Below are 26,631 nucleotides of genomic sequence, written 5' to 3'. Positions count from 1 at the left end.
CACATCAAGGCTAATGGATACTTAGTTGAAATTTATATATTATGACACTCCTATTCAAAATGGACTTTAACATTTCTTTTATTTCTATCTCTCCGTGTTCAGTCGGAAGTCCATCTGAAACATTCTGTCAACAGTCATTAAAACCTGGTGGAACGCCTTTAAAATGTCAGGCACTGGACGTTCTGTTTTAAACAAGACACATTTGGACCTAGTGGGTTATTAGCATGCCTTAGAAATTCCTTGGCTTGATGGTGGAGGCACCCATGGTTTCTAGGCTAGGATCGCAGGAGAATTGGGAGAAAGTACGTTAGAAATGAGTGGCCCAAGGAAGAATCATTCACAGATGCTAGCGAGATTGTACCCTACCCACTGGTGTTTCTTTTAGAATGCTCGTGGGGAGCAAAGTGTCAAATTAAGACGCATGGCAAATAGGAAAGCAATAGATGCCTAATGGCTGGCTTAGAAGCAGAGCCAAGAGGGCGGAAGTGAGCCTGCGGGAAATGAGTTTCTACTATGGTCATAAGTTACAGGAACATCAAAGCTGTCATGGGCTTGCTTGATTACCGCCACTCTCCTGGTGGTCTAGAAGGAAACTTTTTTCCTGAAATCTCAGGGGAGCTTAATCTTCCCTTTATGAATTCTCTGCTCTCTAGAAACTTGCTTTCTTTGAAAAGGACTCGAAACTTCTTGGTGATTTCACACAGGGTCTGTCCCACCATTTAGTTCTCTTACTGAAAGGTGCTTTGTGGACTCTGACCCCCCCACACCCCACCCGAGTCCCCGCTGTGCAGAGCGTCCTTTGCAGGATGGCAACAGTTATCTGATATTAAATTGCAATAGGTCAATGCTTAAGCAAAAACTGAGTGAGGTTTTACATTTTAATCCAAATGTATAAACATGTGCCGATACCAAAGCACTTTTCCAAGATGGTTTGAGATTGATGAGATGAAGAAACTACATGCCTGTCATTACCAGCAAGGTCATTTTAAGGGGATGCTTTATAAGAACAGTTTGCTTACAGAACGACTATAATAATCATAATAACTACCACTTAGCGAGCACTGCTGTGTACCAGAGCTGTGCCAAGACTTTGATCATTTCCAATGCTCACAGAATCCCTGTACCGATTCCCATTTTGTAGATGAAGAAAACGAGACTAAAGAAATCAACGTCCCCGGTTTGCTCTGTTCGGCCCTGCTGCCTCCCTCTTAAAGGTCACTGGTGATTGGTCAAGATTATAAATGAAATTTTTAAATGGGCGCAAAATAGGTTATCATCAGAATTCAGATCCACAGCTCCAGCGCACTGCAGGAAAGGAGGTGGTGGTAGTGGGCCGGGGAGGGGGCTGGCGTTACACGGACCCTCGGGAGGCCCTTTCTAACTCTATAATTCAATGAAATTCAAACACGGAAGTTCCTTATCATAGAACTGGGGTTATTATTTTAAGTCCGCCTTTTCTTTTAAAAGGTCTTTGATTGAGGGATTGAGGGAATAGAGCATAAAGCCCTTTTCTCCTACATTCAATACTGTGTACTTATGGGAAAAGGATGTATTTACTTACACTCCTCTGCCTACCCGGCTCAACCTTTACATGCAAACTTTGTACATATAATAGGATTTAGAAAGTGTTAAGACTATTTACTCAGATCTAAAGTGAGAAGGATATTTGTATTCTACCTGTGAAGCAGTTGATATTCCTCTAGCGTCAAAGCACTTAGAATAATACATTCGTTGTCCCTGCAATATGAAATTTAACGTAGGTCTCATAAGCCAAAGGAAAACAAGTGCGTATTTTGTGGCTCAGTCGGTGAGGCAACATCACCCCCATGGAGACAAAACCCTGCCTCCCATAAAACTTCAGCCCAATGAAACTCATTTGCAGAGAATTTACTAATAGAAGTACCCTTTCCTGACGTGGAATGTCACTGCACTAAGCCTATAAATGACTTCATTGAATTTAAAATCAAATGTGTTGTCAAATGTGCATCGGATTGACCTAGAAACAGTGCAAGTTGGCATCTTTGCTTACCTTTTTACACGTCCCCCCAAACCAAGTCAACTTTCCACTGTCTGTTAGAGACCCCAGCAACTGGGACCATTATGATTCAAGGCCTTTCATTTCTGTCTTCTTTCCATTCAAACCTTTTAGAATATTCATCAATGGGCCAAGGGGAATGCTTCCCTTTCAGAGCCTTTCTCTCCATTATGCCTTTAGAGATGTGACCAAGCAGTTGAGGGCGGGGAGAGGATTCCTTGTGACTGGCCTCTGAATCACTGAGCGGTGCAAGGGTAAAAGTCATCAGGGCGCAGTTGTCTTCATTATCACCCCAAAATCCAATGATCAAGAAATAGGGGGAAAATATTTCTCAGAATATCCTCCAAAAATAGAAAAGGTATTTGATTGCTTTTCCACAGGTTGCTTGCGTGACCTGGGGCAAGTGACAAATATCTCCAAATCTCGGCTGTCTCATCTGTAAAATCAGGGAAATGATCTTTATCTCATTTGGGCCCTAGCAGGTGTTCAATGAGATGATATAGATGTAAAGGGCTCTGCAGGAGAGCCACTCCGTAAAATAGGAGTCCCATTTGGTCCCCCTCCAGTTTTAAAGGGTGAGTTAAGAGTTTATGGTGATATCATAGTTCATTCGAAACAATTAAAAGAGGTGAGATTTCATAAAAAGGCCAAACCAATATGGAATTTATGTTAAGAAGCATGTAGGTCAGAAGGGCATGGTCAAAAGGTTCCTGAACCCATAATAACTACCTATCTTGTTGATACTGTAATCAGAAAATGATTTAAAAGAGCGAATCTAAATCCTTTTGCATCTTAAGGGATGCATCCCTGCCAAATTCCTCTAATGTAATTAGAGAAACTGGACATATTCTATCCTGTTGCTTTTCCCTAAAGATGGGCTTGTAATGAAAACCCCAGTAATATTATTAGTTCTCATCAATCTTACTAGAGACATGAAGTCCGATAGTTCTGAAGTAAGTCAAACAAATTTTAAACTGCCATTTTAAGTTTTATAAGTAATGTGGTCTATATAGACTTGTCATGAAATTGAAGTGGTAAACTTTTCCAAAACACCATATCAGTAATCAATTCAATGTGCATTAGAAAGAAGTATTCAGCAGGGGAAACAAGAGACTCAATGTTCTTTTCAAAAATGATATATGTACTTTCTTAATGTTAATAAAATCTTATCAGTAGACAAAATTTCTATTCCATCAGAAAGTGAAAAAGCTCAAAGATAAATCAGTAAAACGATACTAGGAAAACATTTATGATTCTGTGTGGTTCCTTGATGTGACTTACGATAATAGTGCTTTATGGTTTAGTATTGAAATAGATACATTAGTATTTTGTTCATCTCTAAGACAGAATAGTTAGCAATATCTATTCCACCTTCTTCACAAGATTGTGGTGATGGTAAAATTAAATCATGAATAAGAAAACTTACATTAACTTTAAAATGCTCTTATAAATAATGACAATAATAAGAATGATAAACTGTTCTTGATATAGCTCTGTATTTTGCTCCATCTTTTAGAAGATTGAAAACTTTTCTGTTCCGATGCATATCAGAGCCTCCATTTACTTATACTTAAAAGGTTTACGTTCTCTGATAAAGATAATATTTACAATTTAATACGTTAGTAGTTTTTTACATACAGTATGCCCAGACAGAAATTAGCCTAAGATAGAATTTTCAGTCCATGTGCCTCTTTGATGATACCTGGAGAGCTTCCTAATGTGAGAGTCTATGATGATGATAAAAGTATTTCTTGAGAATGAACGAATTCGTGTTTCAAGAATGTAATTAAATACAGGTTACACTACTGACTTCTTTCCCACAAACTTGAAAGATATAGTATATCCTCTCTAATTCCTTCTCCCTAAGAACCATGCTAACCTTCACCAGAGTAGCAAAGGGCCAGTTGGCTTTGATTTCTGTAAGTCTGTCTACTCACACTGCCCTTAGCCCCCGAGGGTGTCTGTCTGTCTGTGGCTCCATTCCTTGCTGCCATCCCTCAGTTCTCACTCTTCTCATCTCCAAGTGCTTGAACTTCCAGGACAGTCTTGGTGGAGGTTTTGCTTTTCTCTAATTTATTAATTCAATTACTGAGGAATCTCAGATCACTGTTGTCTAACTATGAAAAGCTTGCTGAAAAGTCACTGGGAATCCTTTGTCTGCCCACGTGTCTGGCTGTACATGGAGTATAATGGCATCCGTTTTACTTCTGTTTTCAAAATCTAATGGGTCTCTTATTGGCCAAGTCAACCCAGGATGATACAAGGATAAGATTCTGGATAACTAGTTCCATTGGGAGGGTGCAGGTGTAGTGAGGATTTAGTGAAATAAAAGGTTTTAGAACAGTGCCTGGTACACTGGACACTCTGCATGAATGTAGGAAACATGCAAACGCCACGGACTTATGACACAGAAGCTTATAAGGAGACAATAAACTGTGACTGAGTGACTTTAAGACAATGAGATGAAAAAAGAAGCTGAGTGGGAAAGTGAACAGGGTGAGATAAAGAAGAAATTTAACAGCAGATTTTGATAGAACTAACATCTTCATTGGCGGTAATACAAGAGCAGATTTGACAATGCAGAAAAGCAGATGAAATGGAGGCTGGGTTAGTCAGGAGTTCCTATATTTAATGAGGTAAGTCCACTCAAGTTAGTCTAAGTGAAAAATGAGAATGTATTGGTTTGCATAATTGGAAAATTCAAGCTACCTTCAGGCACAGCTGGACCCAGAGGCTCTACAGAGTCACTGGGACTCTCCCTCTCTCGCCACCTCTTGGCTCTCTGCTAGCTCCTGTGACTTCACTTGCAGACTGACTCTGACTAGGTGGTCTCAAGAGAACAGCTGGTGTTTCCAAAATTCAATCATCCTTACAGGAGCTGATCCCAGAAGAGAAGACAGAAGCCCTTTCTCACCCAGCCTCAGACCCTTCACATGACTCTGGCCTTGATTGTGTTAGGTGTCTCCCTTCTGATTAATCATTGCTTCCAAAGGGATGGGGCATCTAATTGGACAGCCTGTCATATGGCCACTCCTGTCACCAGGAAGGTAGGCTGTATTTGATAGCCCCATCAAACCACATGGAGTAAGGGAGGGGCATTTCCCAAATAAAAAATGCTAGGCACATAAAAAAAAAAAAAGCGAACACATGTCCACTACAAAAGACTTGCTTAGGAAAATGACCCATGTTGTCGTACCAACTATGTGCAGACATCCTTGCAGATAGTGAAAACCAGGTGCTTGCTACTCTCAGTGTCCCTCAGTGTAAGCTCACCATTCCCATGGGCTGTCCCCAAGCAGTGAGACTCCCGAAGGTCTGACGAGTGACCAGGCTTCTGTGCTCCTCTCCTTTGTGGCTCTGTGGTGTCCTCTTGTTTGAATTTGCAGCTCACGTCAATCTTAATATTTGTTTGGAGTCACATATGCCGGCCTCTAATTTGCAATTTACATGGATGATGGGGCCCTATTCAGAGTCCTGCGCCTGCCCCCTTGGTGGTGCTCACCTTCTCTTCAGGGCTGTCATTAGGCTGAACAGCATATAATTAGGTAACCCACGTAAAGCTTCGATTTCTGAAAGATTGCAGCTCTTTTCAAAAAGTAAGGGTTTCCATTTTACTCTCATTCTCTTCTCGACACAAAGACATCCCCTCCCTATGGTTTTCAGATGCATGTAGTAACTGAGAAACGGCTAGTCTCATAGGTGGGTAATAATTTTGGTTTGTTTTCACCTGAGAGTTGGTTTTTGTGTACAAAGCTTGTGCTTAACTTGGTGCGAGCTGAGGTTGATTGGCTATCATTTGTGGGAGAGTTTGTTGCTTTTAGAAACCAATGAAATTGGCATATTTTAAATCCACCCAAGAAAATAACTCAGTTTTCAGCTTATTTCTGTGTTTCTTTTGTTACCTGTATGCACAAACCTACCTGACATTACTTGTTAAGGTAAAGCCTATGAAAACAGAAATACTGAAGAAAACAGGTGTTCTTGCTGAAATGTTGCTGGTTGTATTTAAGCTGTGTTCACTTGTCAGACAGGTTCATGATTATAAACAAGCTAAAAAAATAGTGTTGATGGTGGGCAAATGTAAGCTCTTAAAAAATAGAAATGTACATAAATGTTTCATTGAAATAAGAAAATATATAGGGAGCCTATTGAAGTCTTAATGCATTATCATTTCTTACACTCAATATTATTTTTGAAAGAAGTAAGAAAATACCAGTGTTTTATAACTCTGCAAGGTTGAAAGGAAAATAACAAGATACATTGAATTATCGAGAATACTGGTTCATAGTGGTCAACTAGGGAATTCATTAAAATGTAGATTCTTGGGCCCCATTTATTGAAATTGCATTCTAGAGGGTTGGGGGTAGACCTCAGAAATCTAAATTTTAAATAAGTAACCCAGATGGTGCTATTGCAGAAAGTTTGTAGGCAATATTAGAAATGTTTGCTTTGTACAAAATCTAGTTAATTTTGCCGTTTGTATGGATGTTCCGTTGTGATTTCTGTATTCCATCTTTCTGTACCTTGAAACAATGAAGATGGGTTTCATTTTTGAAAGTTACTACACCCTTTTCATTATACTTTTTAAAAAAATTTTATTGGGGAACAGTGTATTTTTCCAGGACCCATCAGCTCTCAGTCAAGTACTTGTCTTCAATTTATAATAGTTGTGGAGGGCGCAGCTCCTTGGCCCATGTGGAAATTGAACCGGCAACCTTGGTGTTATGAGCCTGCTCTCTAACCACCTGAGCTAACCGGCTGCCCCTGCATTATACTTTTAATAGAATATAATATAATAGACAAGTTGACCAGCTCTTGGTGATATTACCAAATAGAACTGCATCTGGAAAATAGCCAAATATTCTTTCAGCTCATGAGTCATCTCAAGAAATAGAGAACTGGACAGACCGGTGAGATGCTGATCATCTGGTCTTTCCTCCCATTTGTCAGCCAAGTTCATATAAATGACCACTGTCATCGAAAGTACATTTGGCAAAATTTATGTGTATTTTTCTTTTTAAATCTTTATTTTCCAACCAAAGTATATATACTTTGGTTGGATTGTGTCATTCTCCACATTGGGAAGATGAATATTCCTTTATGTAATTGCTTTTATTTTGGGAAGATCAAGTCATTGCAATACATATACAAGCAAATAACACTATCAGTACCCATGACTAGGACCCCCAGAGATGCGCACGTGAATAGTCCGGTCAGAAAAGGGAGAGAAGGGTGTGATGGGGGAGGTGAAAGCTGGAGAGCTCTAGAGCTTCACATACCCTCAGCCCCAGAGGTGATTTTCTGTATTCATGTACTGGGGCTTATCCTGTATCACTGGGGGTAGAGACTGTGATGGACCAGTTACAGCCCTTGGTGAGGATATTCTGTATGTGACTATGCGCATATATATGTACAGTGACGTGCTGATGAGGGTGGTATATGTAAAATCCTATTTGTGTCAAGGTCTTGGGCTCATATTTCTTATGTTGTATAAGTTCAATTCATATGTAATAACGTTAGTAAAGCATAGGTATAGTAAAAAGAGAATATATTTGTCCAAATAAATTGTGCATAAAACATTTAAAACAACTTACGGTCAGTAATCTTTCTAAGGCGATTATGACAAGGATAAATAATGTTATGGACATTAAAGCTAGCAACTATATGGAATAGTTTTTTCAAACTATTTCTAACTTGTTTTTTCAAATCAAAACTATCTGTTTGTTCAGATTTCTTACAGAAAAGATATGCAGGACACCCACCTGTATAGTGCAAAGCTCGACAGACCAGACATCAAGATGGCAACTCAGATCTCCAAGATCATAAGCAATGTAATCTCTCTTTCTTATCTTGAGCAGATATGGATTTATTATTTTTGCAGGAGATAAAGCATGGCTTTGGTAGTTGGATGGTTAATTTAATGAGTGAAATTTTCAATCTGAATTAATGACATCTCAATTTTTTAATCTGAATTATCTCTTTGACTATGTAAACTATTCAGGTTTATGTGGAAGTTGCCCAAACATGACTTGACTATGGCGAGTATTATAATATTATAGCTTAGAGCCGTAAGTACTATTCGGTATAAAATAGCAGTTAAATGTCTCAGCTTGAAAGTCAAGGTTGTCGGTCATCTGGTCCCACAGTATTTCTTACTGCACCTTGTCCCACATGACTTCAATGGGCCTTGTTCTTACCTTGTTGCTGTTAGTTGTGCAGATTCTCTTCTGCCACCGTTGACTCCTGTGTGTTTCCTACTCATCGTGGTTGTTTTTTACTTTCTCTCAGATATCTTCCCTGGCTAATACCATTTTACGTGACCATACCTAAAACCCTGGTTACAAATGATAACTTAACTTGAACCAAATATTTGACTAACATAGGCTGTCATCACCTTAAAAATCATTAATTATTTCCTGAATTCAACTGTGTGTTAATGTAACAGGGTTAGATCAGTTCCTGAGACTGAACACAGTAGTAAAAGCTATCTGTATGCAGAATGCAGGGCCTCAATTATCCAGAAATTTCCTCTAATTTTTTTCAGTGTTTATATATAAACACAATGAAGATGATGACTGGATACATGACTTAAAATTAGTAGTTATTTTACTACAAAAAATAGTTGAATTCATTTAAATAACCATACTATAAAACCAATTCTACTTTAGCAGTCAGCATTTCAGTATTTGGTGAGTTGTAAGGACTATTTTTTATGGACTTGAGGGTCTTTTATGTTTTATTTTAGCTAAATTCTTCCTCGGGAAGAGAAACATTCAATGTTCTCTTATTTATTCATTTTAGGCAGAGTACAAGAAAGGGCAAGGACTGATGAATAAAGAGCCTGCTGTAATTGGAAGACCAGATTTTGAACATGCTGTGGAAGCTTCTAAACTTTCCAGTCAAGTAAGACTCCAGTGATGATTCCACAATTATTTTATTCAGATATTTTGTTTCTAGGAGCACAGGAAAATATTTCATTTTAGATAGTATCTTTAATTGCAACAACATACAAAGAGAATGTTTCTGAAACCATTTCAGATAGGATTGCAATTATAAATTCCAGTAAGGGAAAATGATAAGTCCAATTTAAGCATAAAACAAAGTTTTCTTTTCTCTTGGCTCAAATCTAACCTGTTCTGATGAGTTTAGCTATATGATCACATTTCCCAGGATTTCTAGAACTTAGCAGTGGGAATATCAGATAATTAGACTTGTATGTATCTGTCTGTCTACACACACACACACAAACACACACACACACACACACCCCACACACACATTTTAACTTAGTAATTAAGTATTAATTTTTTCATTTTGAAATGCTTTAGTTTAATCATGAACTAAAAAAGAGTGATGAAAATGAAAAACTTGGACATGTTATTGAAGAACATAAAAAACGATCTGAAAAACTATAAAGACATACCATGTGTTTGGTTGAAAGTCTCAATAGATAAAAATTTCAGCTTTCCCCAAATTAATATATAAATGTCATGCAATTTTAATTAGACTCCAATAGGGTTTTTTTTAAAAAAAATGGATAAAATGATCTTAGAGTTTGAATGGAAAGGAAATGCCTGAGAATAGCCTTTAAAAGTATGAAAATGCAGACCAGTGAAGGAAAACTTAAGTTATGAGTTACCATAACATAATATAAAACCACTGGAATTAAATCAATATGGGATTGGTGTAGTAAGAGATACAATAATCAGTAGGATGGAATAGGGAATCCTGAAATAGATTCCATTATGTATAAGAATTTAATATATGATAAAAGTGTTGGTTCTAGTCAGTGGGAAAAAGTTGGATTAGTTAATAAATGGTGCTGACATAACTGGCCATCCATCAGGATAAAAATAAAATTGGACCTGAATCTCAAACCATATAAAAAATGAATTCCAGATGGATTAAATATGTGAATATAAACAATAAGATAATTTTAAAATCATAGAAAATCCAGAAGTCTATATATACCAAATAGGGTTAACAGAGTTGTTTTTAAATAAAACCAGCAACGTAGAAACTATAAAAGAATAGTTAGGTGTGCTTGACTGTGTAAAAATTTAAAATTCTTTCAATGGAAAAATGTGACATTTGTGAAGTCAACATAATGATATCAAACAGTAAGTTTCATACATTTATAGTGCTTTTAGCTTTGAAAATATCCACTCCTCAAGTTGCAAAAGTCTTAATTACATTTCAGAATGGAGAGATGTAACTGAGGAAAGCTATAAAATGTAACAGAAGAACATAAAATAATATCTGAACAAATAAAAAGACCTACTATGATCTCAGGAGTCTCAATACTCAATATCATAAAAATGTTAATTCTTCCAAAATTACTTTTTAAAATTTAATGCAATTTCTGTTAGAATGCAACCAGGCTTTTAAAATTTTTGAATAATATTAAATATTGGAATTAAATAAGTTAGAGTTTATATGGAGAAGGAAGTGTCTAAGAATAGTTTTTTAAAATATAAAAAGTTCAATGGCTTTCAAATATTTGCAAAAATATTTGTAATGCGTATGATGAGAACATTTTAATATCTGGAATATACGAAAGTTCTTTCATATTGAAAAGAAAAAGACAAACTGCCCCATAGAAAACTGAGCAAAGGAGGTGACAGTTCACAGAAGAGCAAATATAAATAGCCAGTAAACATTGAAGATGATGCTCAAGTTTATTCGTAGAAAGGGAAATGCCAAAAAAGTAAAAACAAAATGTTATTTACACCCATGTCATTCTGTGAGTGTGGAGGAAACATCAGGGGCAGTGTAATTAGAAAGGTGTGTGTAGGAGGTAGATTTGAGCTAAGTCAGAATTAAAAGGAGAGAAAGGTCTGCTCAGGGGAAGACCCCCAAATAAAGGTTGGGACCATGTATGACAGAGGAGAGAAGTCTGACAGCAGACCAAGATGACCTAGCAAGGAGGTGCGGGTCATAAACACGCATGGGAATTTGGGAAGAGTTGAGAAGCTGTGTGATAGTTAATGGGTCAGTGTTGAATTTGGACGATAGGCCATACTTAAAGAGCCTGGTAGGAATCATGTGTTCTATAAAAGAAAAGGTAACAAGGAAAATGATTTTGGAATGAAATAATGGGGAGCCTTTTACAGTTGAATTTAGGAAAAGAATCATCTTCTCACCACTACTTCTCACCACTCTTGTCTTTCAAGTAGCCTCTACTTTAAGGTAAAAAATGTGTTATCACAGAAAATTTTACAAGCACTGAAAAGAAAATACTTTTTAAGGAAGGTTAATGTGGCAGCACTGTGCAGGAAAGTCTCACTAACGAGAAGCGAAAATCCCAGAGGCCAGCTGATAATGTTGCTGTGGTAAGCCACACATAGAGTGACCAGAACCCGAAAAGATGCTGGTCGTGGGGGTGAAAAAGAGGCAGAGAGAAGGGGTGAATGAGCTGCCCAAATGTAATTCTTTTACATCAACTGTTTTGCCTCTTATTAATGGCTTCGCAGTTTATAAGGCACTTTCACTTACAAAACAACTTTGTGACTCAGGAGGCTCCTAATGTGCTAAGAAATTGGGGACCTGTCTGGGTGACATTCTCAAGAGCCAAGAAGGGCTGTGACTCCAAGCTCTTCTTATGCCAAGAAACGCCTGTTGAAAAGACGGGGTCTATTGGCACGTATTTGGGAGCCCTGCTGGTATCGCTGTAGATTTCCAGCACAGCTACCTGACTTCTTCTGATTTCAGCCTTTCCTGGGGACAAAGATTTCCCCCCTCGATTGTATAGGAGAAGCAGCAGATTCTAGAAAAATAGTACAGTTCGGTTGAGTGAGTAAGAAAATGGGCTTGGGAGCCAGACGGCTTGAGATAAACTCCTGGTTCTGCCGCTTGCTGAGTGCCCTGGGAGAAATTGCTTCATTTCTCCATCTGCACTTTCCCCGCTGGCAAAATGAGGATGACGGCAGTAGCTACTTTTTAGGGTTGTTGTGAGGGTTAAATGAATTACTGTGAGTAAAGCACTGAAAATGCTGCCTGGGCCATAGAAATGCTACATCATTTCGTAGGAATAATTTTATAGTAGGTATTCAGAGTAGTGTTCCACTCCACCTTTTGACATGAATTTGCATGCAGAACTAAGCAGGAAGAGTACCCTGGCTCTTCGATGCCGGCCTTAGTTCCCTCTTTTACTAACCTTGTTTGAGAGTCCTTAGAAAAAGCTTTGGTATTTGAGCTTCTATTTTCACATTTCAAATTCAGTCACCACAAATCTTACCAGTTGACTCCCACATGGGCTTTTAGGTAGATTAAAAAAAAAATCTCAATTTGTGAGCAACTGAATGATCAGATACTTAAGCAGATAGTATTTGTAAGTTATAACTATTATCTTTACTTTTTCGTGACCTTCTTACTGATCTCATGGTATAGAAACTCATCAGAAAAGGGGAAAACGGGGGAGATGAATATGTAGGATTTCTGGAATGAACTCAGGAAGTTCCATTTGTCTTTTCAGGTGAACCAGGGGCAGAATGTCAAGTTTCTTATTTTCATGGACAACTTTGAAGAGCATATATTCTCTTGCTCCCAAACTAAGGGCAGATTGTGAATCTAGGAGCCCTCAAAGCCCGCAAATAAATACAGAAAAAGGAAGTGGTTTAGCAATGCAATACGCAGGGGAAGTGAGGGCAGGATACAGGAAGGAAAAAGCAAGATAGCGCTAGGAGGACTGTGAGAGAGAAGGTGGTGACGGGGCCAGTGTTCATGGCATGGACTGATAAGACCTGCCTGATGAAAAGATGAGAATAAGAAAGTGAGTGAGCAGAATTCTCCCATTTTACCTGTAAATCGAGCTCTGTGGGATTAAACCCAGAAAAGGTAAAGGAAACACATACCAAACCCTTTCTATATACAGTAGCTTTGCTCCCATAGTGGTCAAGTTGCCTCTCTTAAAACTTAGGGAGAGACAGAAAATTATGGTCAAATGATTAAATCAGGAAAAAAATAAAAGTAAATCTCATGTGCCAACATAAAAAGATTGGTGAACTTACAAGTATCTCAAATATACTCATAAGTGCAGTAACAAAGCCATCGCTTCAAAAACTTCTTCTAAGAGAGGTTATTTGTTAATATAGTCGTGTCTCATCTTAATGTATTACTTGGAATTTGTCTACGTGATGAATGGAATTCTTTAGTTTTATAGTACCAAGGAAAAATTGTGTATTTATAATAATTAGTATTTGTTCTAAAAATTGCATTTGCTATATTGATAAGAAAGGGTTTTAAACCTAAAAATTACATGTTAGATTGCTGCTAAAATTTAATAATAAGTATTGTTTTTAAATTGTAAGGGATATTCATTGGTTTGCAGAATGTCTAAGTCTTCCTTCCTAGCAAGTACTCTCTCCACCAACCTTCTCACACCCAAGTATTGGCTTAAACATCACATCCTTGAGTTGCCAATTTAAATTGTATGACTCTCTCTGTCCTTTTTCTTTGTAGTTCTTAACATAATTTTAAATAGTCCTACATATGTATATGTGTATTTTAACTATCTACTTCACTCACCACCATTGTAGAATGGATGGTACATATTTAGCTTTCAATAAACATTATAGACCAATTAAACAAATTTCTCTAGATCGTATTTGGTGCAAAGTCAGGCACATATTTTGTTATGAAAACGAGGGCAGAGATATTTTGTCTAACATTCAGACACAAAAATGTCACTAATTTTATGGCAAGTTCTGCATGAAAATCTGTTTATACTCTCTTGCTTGACAGCGTTTAGTTCAGCTTTATCCAAAACTGGAAAGCATTGAGGCCTACAGATACGTGGCATTGTGTTGTTTACTTTTCACTTTCACTGATAATTAAGGTATACTTATTTTTGGAAAATATACTCAAATTTTCCATTTCTTTCCTAACGTTTGTTTCTACGGCTATGATGAAAAGCTTTCATTCAGGGTCTGCTTTTTTCTGCCTTTTCTGGCTCTTTGTGAACCTGAGCCATAGATGATGTCATGAAGCCTGGCACCCCTCATGCTGAAAGCTTTGAACCCCTGGGATTAGAAGTCCAGCTTCGGACTGTTGAAAAACACTGCTTTGTCCAGATGCAGCTCTGAGGAACTACTGGGCTGTTGGAAAAGTCATGATGCATTTTTGCAACGAAAAACATAGGAAAAATACGTCATGACTTTTCCGACAACCCAATAGTTTATGTCATTGTAGTTTGAACAGCTCCAGCGTTTTCTCCAGGTATGGGCCTCTGGAAGCCCTGCTAAGCCTGTTACAATTCTTTATAAAATGTTGAGGAGTTGATCCTATATACCTACCTTACATTTTAAAAAAAGTTTGTAGATAATTAGGATAGTTAGTATAATATTCATAATGTAAACAAATAGGTGTAAGTACTTTTCATTTGTTTCTGAAATAATTGATTTAGGTATAAGAAATAACCGTGTCTTAAAACCATGGCAGTCACCCAGCACAAATGTCTCAAATGGTCTTAAAGCTGGAAGGGAGATCCTTTGTTTCATGGTTGAGTCACCAGTTATAATCAGAGGAAAGGATTGCCTTGATTTCTTAGGAGATGCGAGTGGGCATGAAGAGGTACACTCAGATGTGTGAACTGTGGGCTGAAGATAAGGTAGAATGTTGGGTGTATATGTGTAGTTTGTGAGTGGACCAGTCAGAAGGTGAGTGATGGGAGGAACCATTTAAACCATTTGGCTATATTTTTAGTTCACGCATGTGCAAACCTTACAGAAAAGAGCTAGGAAACAGGTGGGTGTCAGTGTCTGGTAAATGTATGTTTTAATATAATGTAGCTATTTTACTTTGTGTTTAACTAATGAGGGAAACTCTTGCAGTTTTCTTCCTTAGCGTTTTTTAATCAAATCATGCAGGTACTTACTGCAGGTTAGAACAAGAAAAATTTCACAACACTTTGCCTATTATTATATTCATTAGAAGGATATGAATGACAGTTGTACTTTAAATAATTAATCTCATGCTACAGAAATAACCTGGAAAGGTTAGACAGCATTTTAAAATTCAAATTTTAAGATGTATAGCCCAATGCATAACAATGGTAGAAACCTTCAAAAATAAAGTTCTTATCAAAATCTATTACAAAGCCATTTTAACATTTTATTTTAACACAAAACATATCTGTGTTCATTTATTCATGAACTTTTTGATGTAGTGACAAGTCTTTTTCTTTGCAAAAGGAATCTTCGGTGTGGAATTTTATGCTGTTTTTCTTGCAAAGCGTACTCACACAGCATTGTCTGCGATTTGCATTTTGAGAGACATTTTGTTAAAGATAGTTTGCTGCTCTGAGTTCTAGAACCTTCTAGATTATTTATACCCCCTGCCCCTGATTTTGCTGGTTGTCTTGACAACCCTGAATTTGACAACAATTTCTTTCTAGGAAATTGCCTTCATTAAGTCTCTCATAGCAATAACATAGTTTTCATAGAAATAATAACTCTTTTACCAGTAAATTTACCAGTGTTTGAAATATTAAAATAAATGTTGTAATTATAATAAGTAAGACTAGCATAAACAGGATTAGGGACAAACTCAGTTGACTCTTAGCAAGCTTACAACATACCTAATGGCAGCAGAAGTGCTGGAGGTTACCATTTTTAAGTGTGAGTGTGATTCAGTCAGATTTGCTTTTGCAAGAGATTACTGACTGACCCCAGTCTTGACGGAGTGCGTCTGGGTCATATTCCCAACCTCAGGTAGGTGCTCCTGCTACCTTATAGTAGGAACTCAACACAGACTCAATGTTTAAGGAACAGAGGAAGGAAAGAATTATTCCAACGTGGATTGATTATTGCTTTTCAGAAATATACCTTTTCTCAAGAAGAGCAAATGGTGGGTTTAATGACAAATGAGTATTTGTGAGGTGAATTTCCAAGTAATGCCCGCTTGGGTGCTGCTGCCTACGCCCCTTATAGCGTCATTGCGCTGGGACGACCTACTGTGTGCGCAGAGACAGTACGCAGGGCTCTTTGTGAGCAAGGATCGTATAACCTGCATGTGCCTTGTCGCTAATACGTAACTGAGACTCTCATGGTACGTGGGGCTGGAGACTGTAAATACCTGAGGGAAAGCCTGATGCAAGGCCATATCCCATAGCAGGATCAATTAGTTAAGTAGCTACCATCTAAGAGTGTTCAGGGCACCATGGCTGTCAGTCAGAACGCTTTACTCAGTAAGTGGAGTGTTGGTGCATTTGGCCCAGCCAGCAGTGCCATTCAAGTGGAAGCCAATTAAGAGCGTCCACCATCATTGTTGAACGATATCCTTTAAGCACTAAAAACCTAGAAAGAGACAAAAGCACTGATTAAAATACTGTGAAAAGTACCCTAGCAGAGGGGTATAGAAGGTGCAAAGGCAGTAAGTAAGCAGTAGAACTGTGTGTTTAGGGAGGATGAAGTGGGGGAAAACCTTTGCTTTGTGCCAGCTACTGTGGAAAATAGTGAATGAGACAGATCTCAATTTATTCTATTGGTGATACTGTCCCCGATTTCAAGACATAAAATAATTTTTCTTAAAAATCCAGAGTTTTTCTTGTTTTAGGGAGGTCTTACCAATTAATTAGAATAAATGAGGTTTTGCTTGAATTTATAAGGCAACATGAACATCAGAAAATTATTATTAGCAGATGGAACCACAACAGAAACTATTTTCTATAAACCGTCTTGAAATATTTTCCAACTGTGTTCCCACCAAGATTTTCCCTAGCTCTATCCCATAGGTTGCAGGCATGTGTCCCTGAGAGAGACCATCACCAATACACTCAATTAAAATAGCAATCCACGAACTGCTTTTTAATAAAAATTTCTTCAGGGTACAGCCTTATGTTGTATGGATAAAGGTGCAATAAGAGAATATTATAAGAAAGCAAAATATTGTAAGAATTATAATATTGTAAAAATATTATAAGAGAACAAAACAGCTTACTTCTGTGCATCCTTTCCTGGCTATAGGAATCAAAGGAGGTGTGAGATTTAAGCAGGTAGTTTTTTTTGTTTGTTTGTTTTTGGTAAATAACTTGTATTTATATTCCAGTTAGTTCTCATAACATATATTCACATATTTATCCATGGAGAAAAATACAGTTTTCCAGGATAACTTGATAATCCTTTCTTTGGTTGCCCTAAGACTACTTAAGAAAAGAGAAAAATAATTTAGAGTGAATATTAGAGAGTTTTACTGCTAAATACAAATGTGGAGTAAAAGCAGAGGAATAAAAAAGTGACATTAATTAGACCCAGGACATTTCAGAAAATGTAATCCCTAAAAATGAATTTTTGAACAAATGGGAAATGATGAGAAAAACTGTGGTACAAACCATGGCCTGCCTGTATTTGGAATATTTACCTCATGAAAATTCATATTCAAATTCCGGGGTTCAGGATCCCTTTTCTAAATGTGTCAGACTTTAATCTACTTGTGATCTAAATTTCTAATTGACCATCGATTATAGGAATGCAGAAATGGAAAGTGACATTTAAAAATCCTTAGATTTCAGGTGAAGGAATTAAGAAATACAAATTGGTAGCTATAAAATAGTCATGGGGATGTAAAGCACAGAATAGAGAATATAGTCAATAATATGGTAATAACTATATATAGTGCCAGGTGGGTACTAGACCAGTCAGGAGGATCATTTTTAAAATTATTTAAATATCTAACCACTATGCTAGTATACCTGAAATTAATATAAAATAATATTGAATGTCAACTGTAATTGAAAAATTAAAAAGGGGGCAAAAATCTAAAGGGGAATAAGAGGCCCAAATTTCCAGGTATAAAACAAATAAGTCATGGGGATGTAATGTACAGCATAGAGAATATAGTCCATAATATTGTGGTTGCGTGGTATGGTGTCAGATGGTTGCTGGACTTATCATGATGATCACTTATTTAGGTATATAAAAGTTGAATAACTATGGTGTACACCTGAAACTAATGCAATATTCTATGTTTTATACATATATATATATATATATATATATATATATATATATATATACATTTTTTTTTAATTGGAGAATTAGGGAAGGGGAACAGCATTGGGGAATCGGGGAAAGGTAACAGACAAGTTGCTGTTGTTTTGTTCTTCAGTCTAGTTGTGGAGGACGTTGTTTCACTGGCCCATTTTGGTATTATCATTGTGCTCTTTCCGTGTGAGGCAGATCGGTTGCTGGCCATTGGACGGCCACTCATGGCAGCTCACAGCAGCTCACGCTGGCTGCCAGCCATTCATGGTAGCTTATGGTAGCCTATGCTGTCACCGGTGACTCTCGGCAGCCCAGCTCCAGGTCAAGCTGTTGTTCACCATCTTAGCTGTAGAGGGCGCAGTGTCACTGGCCCATGTGGGATCTGAACCAGTGGCCCTGCTGCTCAGAGCTCTTGCTCCCAAGACAACTCTTAACCAAGGAGCCACTCGGCCGGCCCTATGTTAGATATATTTGAATAAAAATCTCTTAAAAGTCCTGAAAGTTTAGTGCATAATTCTTGTTAATAGGATTTGAGTTCATGCCTAATTGCATTTATGATCAATGTTCAAGTAGAGGTTTTTTTTAGTACAAAAAAAAATGTATGCCTAATTAAGCTTTATACACGGGCAAACACCAGGAATTTCAACTTTGCTATCATTTGTTTTTAAGGTAGCTTTTATCTGATCTAATTAAAAATCAAATGTTATTTCGAAGCTTAAAGATAAATGTGCAATTTAACTTATCCTGTTTTTTCTTCTATGGCAGATTAAATACAAAGAAAAATTTGATAATGAAATGAAGGATAAGAAACATCATTACAATCCCCTTGAAAGCGTTTCTTTTAAGCAAAATCAGCTTGCCACAGAACTGGCTAGTAATGTAAGTTACCTTGTGTCTCGTGACTGGTAATTCATAGAAAATTATTTTCAATATCTTTTGATTCTTGTTTACTAAGAATCAGCTGTGTTGTAATTATTGCTACTTAAACAAAATCACATAATTTCCAGCAATTTTAGTTGAAAACATATTTTCCTGCAGCTTCTTTGAGAAAAATCTATTATTGTGATATACTGTTAATAGTTGCTGATTACTAATTAGTTGATAGTAGAATAGTATTGCTAATACGATTATTATATCTGGTCAAAAGTAGAAGTAGATTAGAGTTTTACAGAAAAGTAGTGTGTAGTATCTTAAATTAGTGGTCATGTAATTATGCCCACAAACTGGGGCTTACTGCAAAGTGCTACCTGGTACAGTGTATTATAGTGTTTCATAAAGAAATTTTCAGAAATTGTATCTGTAATGGCTTACAATTTCTTCTTTATCCATTATGTAAATACTATGAACTCCTTTTTCACAAGGTTTATTTTCATTTCATATTTTAAAAATAATCAAGTTTTAATTTACAGGAAAAGGTGTCCTAAATTTTTATTAAAGTTAGAGTAAAAAACAGAAACATGGAGAAACACTGATGATCACTTTGCTATAGTTGTGGGAGGTACAAAATACCTTCCCAAGTATTAATTGTTGAACTGTTGCTTTGTTAGATCATTTAAACCTTTCAACTTCTGTCCTATTCTTCGGATGTAGTATATCTTACTTTCACTAATGTTTACAGAAGGTATTGTTAATTTGCATTCTTTAACCAACTTTTGTTTGTCACCAGCAACTGAAATGGGTGTTTCTGTCTTTTAGGACCACTGGGAATATCAGAATGATCTGTTTTTTCTTCCTCCCTCCCTCCTTCCCTCCCTCCCTCCTTTCCTCCCTTCCTTCTTTCCTCCCTTCCTTCCTGTGTGGGTAAAAATGTAAAGCATATACAGTTAGAAAATGTTTAAAGGAACCTAGAGCATAATGTCTGCTCCCTTTCTTAATATTATAACACCATTTTTCTGTGCCTTAATTTCCTCATCTGTAAAATGGAGATACCTAAAATAATTACCTACTGGGGTTGTGGAGATTAAATACTAAGTACATATAACATGTTTAGAAAAGTGTTTGGCATACAGTAAGTGCTTAATATATTTTGTATTATGGTTATTGATATTATTATATTTCCAAAGCAGTTAGTTAAAAAAACAACAACAAAGGTCTATATATGGCAATAGCATGCAAAATAGCAAAAGCCCTAAATTGCCACAAGGCATAATTGAAATACAGTAATAATTTCTAAAGAATAAAGCTGCTATTCCCTTTAGGTTTTGAAAGCAGAATTTCTGTTAAAATTACTTGATTCTGTTAACATCACCCTTTTTGAATATATAAACAATAAAAGGAATTAATTAAAATATTTTCAAGTCTTTACAGATAACTTCTGTTTTACTCATTCAGTAGTAAATGAGCACCATCTAGTGGCTACTTGCAAATTCACCTGTCAATTTACCACTAGCTAGTTCTTTAGGATTCTGCATGATAATGGCAATAATACAAAAGCATAACATTTTTTTCTAGATGGTATTGTGTTCCATGTTATTTTCATAGGTGAAGTACAAGAAAGACATTCAAAATATGCATGATCCAGTGTCAGATCTCCCAACCTTGTTTTTAGACCATGCTTTGAAAGTGAGCAAAATGCTCAGCGAAGTAAGTGGGTTGTTTGATGGCAGTGGTAGATGTCCTGGGGCTCCCTGGAGCCAGTGTGCCTGCAGTGCTCACGAGCACACCTGCTTCTTAGGCGTGCCTGGGTGTCACTGCTCCCGTAATAACCACCTCACTGAAAAGTAGTGGTCGGCTCGCTTCCATCCCACCAAAGCGGTTGCTTTGCAAAGGGTTGGGTTTTGTTTGTTTGTTTGTTTTGTTTTTTGCTAGCTCTTTAGTATCTCTTGAATGCAAACTTTCCTGTTGAACAACTACACCTCAAAGTGTTTGGGCGAGTGTTCTTTCTGCTTTTCTTCTTCCCCTTTCTTCATCTGAATTCGATTGAAGCCCTTTCAAGGTCAGGTTCTTAAGTCAGACATCTTTTATTTTATACAGAGCAGAATGTCTGGGTCTTAATAGGCCCCAGTAACATACAAATTTGTCTTGGTCTAGTTTGTATTTTCTCTGAAAATAAATCCTAAAGGCGTTTATGTTGACACAGTACTTTTAGTCTTGTGAAGTTTCCCATGTTTTCTTTGATGCAGCCAGGAAAGGAGGGTGATTCCTTCAGGTCCTGATGAAAATACTTGGGTACACTGCCAAGTGTTCATTCCATCAGAAGTCACCTCCTAAGCGCTGTTTCAAACACTTAATGACGTTGCTGACTCTCGTAACTGACGACCTGGCTCACCTGTGCCTCCATTTCCTACGTCCCAGAAAACCCCATGTGATGACGAACTCTAATTTGACCTCAAGTTATTTCTATGCCTATGTTAATTACTCACTCACTCAAAACTATCTGAATGTATTGAATATCTGCTTTGGTCCAGGTACAGATCAGATGGAAAAGTGTGTTGGGCAAGGAATGTGGAGAAGTGTAAAGAGTTGTCTTTAGGAGATGGGCCCACAGTCGTGGATTTAAACACTTGTAGTCAAAACCTGGTTCCCAATTAAATAATGAGATGCAGTTTCAGTTCAGTTTTGAAAACATCTATCCTTGGCTTTGAGGTATTGAAACTCCTGTTCATTATGTTATCATCTTCCTTTCTCCACCACCACGACCACTGTCATCCTTCTCGCATGCATTATGCATATAAATAATTCATACTCACATATTTTTTAATTAATCAAATTATTTGTTTATCTATTTGTATCACTGGCCCTTGGAGGAAAAGCAGCCCCTTATTCCATCCAGTCTGTTAAGCAGTGGGTGAAAGTTAGAGAACTGTCAGGCCCAGAATTAGACTCAGTTCCAGGACACTTGATTCAGGCTGTCCCGCTCGCTGTTCCAGCACTCATGTTTCAGTTTCACGTTTTCCTCCATGACTTATAGGTATGCTTCTAAAATTGGTGTGTGTCCATTCTCTGAGCTGCTTTCTTCAGGTTCAGTCTTTGGCATCTGTTTTGATCCTTGTGCCGGCATCTTGCTCTTGACTTTAATCCACACTTGGGTTAAATTTCTTTAGGACATGAGGATTCATGTGTCAATAAGCCAGTAAAAATATCATGGTGGTGGTTTAAAATTTGGTAGCTGGAAGAATGCATGACACTCATAGGCAATATTTCTTTTCAACAATATTGACTTTTTATTTTTTTTATAACAGTGGTAAAAAAAATAATTGTTTAATATAAATTGTTTCTAGCATCTCTTCAACAGAGAAAACCCAGCAAGGTTACATATATTATGTTTATTTTATGTACCATTTAGAAAATTTAAATCTTTGCTCAGGTGGTCCTTCTGCTTAGATTAGACTTTTTGCCCCATAGAAAAATTGTGATTTAATGATTCCTTCATGGGAGAGAAAGTTTAAGACTCAATAAATGTGTTATTCTGAAGTTCCTATTTATTAAAGTACAATAATATATTGGCTCAAATTGATTGTGCATTAGAATTGCATTCTTTTAAATTTTAACGTAAAGAGAATTGGAATTTTGTTGATTTATAAAGGCAACTTAATTTAATTTAAGAGCATACTTAATAAAAAGACATTCTGCCTGAATTACTTGACGGTTTTTTATAGATGGCTGTTTTTAAAGGCCTCTAAGTGTCTGTGGTATAAATCATAATGTTTTTTATTTTAACACTAGTGAAATTAATGCATATGAGTTTGTGCAGCCATACAATTAAATTTTGAGGGAACATTTTCTCCTGGAAAATAGAACTCTAGTAGCTTTCAGTTTCTTTTATAACTTTGCATAAATTAAAAAATGTGTGTATTATGTTATTGTCAGTAACGCCCACTAGGAGGCAATAGAGACTTATATAAGGAACAGCAAGCATTAAAAACTGTTTTGCAGATCTTCAAATAGGTTTATTTTATTTTATTTTTAAATAGGAGTTTCTGATATTCTCTGTAACTAAAATAGATCATTGCCTTGGGGACAACGTTTATTGACTTTTCCTCAGTATATATCCATTATTCCATACATAATACCCTAGGCTTTATTAGTTCTGGATTTTAACTCAGTATGGAATATGTTTGAGCTTGTTACATTCAATTCATGATTATTTTATGAACATATGTTATAAAATAACTTCTCATCGAATTATAAAGTCTCTAAGTATATTGAGATTATTTCTTATTTATTTTATTTTAATTAGCAGAGGAGCCAAGCTTCAGAACTTGTTCTCTTCAGTCAAGATGTGCTCTGTGAACATTTTCAGGAGCGTCCTGGGGCTTTCTCTTTCTCACTTTATTCTCATTCGAGTTTTGGGGGACACATACCTTACTTAGCGCCCTCATCGCCTGAAAGCGCCTCTGGGACCCTGTGGAACAGCAGTTCTATCGTGCATCCTTCGGTCCCGCCCACCCTGGCACTGCACCTTCCTGTTCCACTCCCTGAAACAGGAAGGTCGCTGGAGCACCTGCTAAGACCCAATGCCAATTTTGTTAGAGCAGGTCTTTCCCGCGCCCTTTCAAATGCCGCTTACCTCTCCTACTCTGCACAGAGTTGCCGTTTTCACTGAAATCCTTGTTGCCTGACGCGCAACTAGCTTTAGCTTAAGACTCTGCAGCCTTGAGTCGTTGAGAGTTACCCTTTACCTCTAAAAATCTTTCCCAAATAGGGCAAAGTAAGTGTCCAATCTCCAATGATAGGAATTATGAAGTAATTTTCATCTTATTGCTGCCTGTGATGCTTAGAGTGCTACAGTTGCCAAATTTGGCATCCTTATCTATTCTGGTCTCTTTCAAATTCACCTTTTTGCCTGTATGTCTACATAGTAGGCTTATTCTAATAATTTTCTAATAATTCAACCATCTGTACCCAGATTCCTCACTTTCTCTTCTAGGCACCCCCTGCCTTCTTTTAGGAAAATTAGTTGAATTATTTGTCATTCTCGTTTTCCTGATGACCACCAGTCTTCCTCAAGGCTGAGTGAGTGAGCCCTGGTATCTAGCTTTCTTTCACTCTGCCTCTAGCTTTCCTGTCCTCTGTTCTTTCTTCTTTTCTTTCCTTCTCTTGTAGACACTATTACACACACTTGTGCTCCTGGATAAGGGCAGCACAGATCGCCCCTGGTTTGCCCACCTTACCCGTTCGCCCTGGTCCTGTCACTGGCTTTGCCGTTGCCACTCCCCAGTGTCTTGACTCTTGTGTTTACAGCTAACTGTCGTAGCTTCTCTGGACTGTTTCATACGCTGTTTACACTGACCACCTAGAGCCGGTCCATCTTACACTGTCAGCTTATCTCAGTGTCAGAAGCCCACACGGTCCCCTGACGGCGGATGGGGACTGCAGCCGCTTTGCAGCTCTCTTGGCATGTGGTTTTTCGGTTCGCATTCATGAGGACTCGTTGTTCTAGTCAGCTTCTTTTATTCTGAATTTATTTCCATGTTCTCTGTTTTAGCACGAGTATAGAAAGCTTTTTGAAGAAAACAAAGGACTGTATCATTTTGATGCGGACGCTGTGGAACACCAGCATCACAAAGGCACTTCCATGCTCCAGAGTCAGGTAGGCGCCCTGGATGCCTGGACCCTCTAACCACTTCCTGCTGTGCACCTGACTGAGGATGTGCAGCTGCCCGAAAGCATGTGCACCTGAGGAAGGGACTGTTGCTTCCCCAAATCTCAAACTTGATTCTCTCCATGTTTATTGAAGTAGGGAAGTTTGAACCATGTTTCAATGTGAAGGCATTTTATAACAACAGGAACTTCACACAATTTAAAACTTATGAATGAATCAAATCTCATGGTGATTTCAATTTTTATAGTGTACTGATTTGTGTACTTTTATAGTGTACATTTTGAGCTGCAAAATTGATTTTCCAGGCAGAAAGTTTATTAAATTCTCAGTTCAATTATAAACGTTATTAAAACAGGAAAGCTGTCTTATCAGTGTATGCTACATAAATGTTTCTATGAACTTCTATTTACTCCTTGAAAGAAATTAAAAAAACATATATCTTCTTCCTTGCACATTTTAAAGTTGCTATCTATATATTTTTTGTTCTGAGTTTCAGTAGTTGCAAAAGATGTCATTTCAGCATCTATTAAATTAAATTTTATGTCACTCTTAAATGTATCCTGTGGAACATAAATTGCATAATGATTTGATACCCACCCTCATTTATTTAAAAAGCACACAAACCAGTTCTTCTTTGAGGTTTGGAAATGTACATTTTTTTTCTTTTTGCATTCTTATTTTTATTTCATTTTCCCCACAAAATTTTATCTTAATACACTATGTTTTTAATACTTCACACATTTTCATTGGTCATTCTATCATGCTCTGAAACAAAAATATGCCTATAAATAAGGATTTTAAAATTTGCTATATTTTCTGCCACCATAAAATTTTAAGTATTGAAAATTTTCTTTTGGATTTAATTATCATTAAAATCATTATTATGTATGATTTAAGAAACAATTTCATAATTATTAAACATAAACACTTTAATAAAAATACATTTCTGAATGACATGAATCATGATCAAAACTTTTCTATGAATTTAATTTAAAAAGGTATATTGCTAAAAAAGCTGACCACTGTGACAGCTTACATATAATTTTAGTTTTTGTTATTAGTATATGGAAAATATCGATCATTTTATGAACTGAAATAAGATAAGGATTGGTTGTAATTGAAATAAATAATTCATGGTGTGATATTATTAAATTATGCGTAGTGAAACTGAAAGAAATCACATAAAACTTCTGTGTGTGTTTTACTCAATGTCGATGGAAAAATTCAGCAATCTCAGAGAACATTGTCCTCCCTTTGACAGAAAGATAGAGAATCACACCTGTGTTTTCCCTGTCATTCATGATTTACTGATAGACATTCCAAGCTATCATGGGGGGGGCGGCTCTCTCTCTCTCTCTCTCTCTCTCTCTCTCTCTCTCCCCCCACCCCCCATATATATATATATGTATATGTATATATATATATATATATATATCTCACATGAATACATATATAATCCCATATATATGTATATGTTTATATATCTCCGCTATTTAAATAGTTTATGCAAGTTCTAGAACTACATCATTTAGTAGTTCTCAGTAATTTTTATTCCTTAAAAATTGTGTATATAACCTATATCCTGTTTACTTTTGTTGTATGTCATTAACCACCCAGAATCCAGTGAGCAACCTCCAAGTGATTTTAGAAAATAGGATGATTAATTTAGAACATATTTCCTTTATGTTGCTTTATTTATATAAGAGCTTGTGAGCTTTATATGCTTTTTATATTATTTTTAATAAAGGTTAAGTACAAAGAAGAATATGAGAAAAATAAGGGGAAGTCGATGCTTGAATTTGTTGAGACACCGTCATATCAAGCTTCAAAGGAGGCCCAGAGGATGCAGAGTGAGGTGAGTCCCTTTGGTTTGTTATCAGCTGTTTAACGCCATATTTGATGTTTTGTCATTTGAAGGAACCAGGAAAGTGGTTCAGAATGTTTAGTGGGTTTAGAGGACCCTGCATAGGAAGACCCAGGGAATCTGCATTCTATACTCAGGCACCTCGTCTGGGCCATTGGGATGCTCTGGCCCTTAGTTTTTCCCATTTGGCAAATATGGATATATCAGC

General features: G+C 36.9%; 1 protein-coding gene across 11 annotated transcripts in view; it reads left to right on the top strand.

Moving 5' to 3' along the window:
* The window catches only part of NEBL (nebulette), a 389,725-nt gene that overhangs the window by 299,329 nt on the left and 63,765 nt on the right, over nucleotides 1-26,631 (top strand). For 8 of the 11 annotated variants that reach the window (XM_019665135.1, XM_019665134.1, XM_019665132.1 and 5 more), the window contains 6 exons: nucleotides 7,765-7,866; nucleotides 8,837-8,938; nucleotides 18,781-18,894; nucleotides 20,497-20,598; nucleotides 24,443-24,547; nucleotides 26,307-26,414. The exons of 1 other annotated variant lie outside the window; for it this stretch is intronic. In XM_019665135.1, coding sequence (XP_019520680.1) covers nucleotides 7,765-7,866; nucleotides 8,837-8,938; nucleotides 18,781-18,894; nucleotides 20,497-20,598; nucleotides 24,443-24,547; nucleotides 26,307-26,414 — 633 coding nt within the window. The remainder of the gene's footprint in view (nucleotides 1-7,764; nucleotides 7,867-8,836; nucleotides 8,939-18,780; nucleotides 18,895-20,496; nucleotides 20,599-24,442; nucleotides 24,548-26,306; nucleotides 26,415-26,631) is intronic. 2 more of the 11 variants (XM_019665133.1, XM_019665136.1) reach the window with 2 other exon arrangements.

The sequence above is a fragment of the Hipposideros armiger genome, unplaced genomic scaffold, assembly GCF_001890085.2.
Source record: "Hipposideros armiger isolate ML-2016 unplaced genomic scaffold, ASM189008v1 scaffold_434, whole genome shotgun sequence".
Lineage (NCBI taxonomy): Eukaryota > Metazoa > Chordata > Mammalia > Chiroptera > Hipposideridae > Hipposideros > Hipposideros armiger.
Note: the sequence above shows the minus strand (reverse complement) of the source record. Positions and strands in the feature narration are given on the sequence as shown.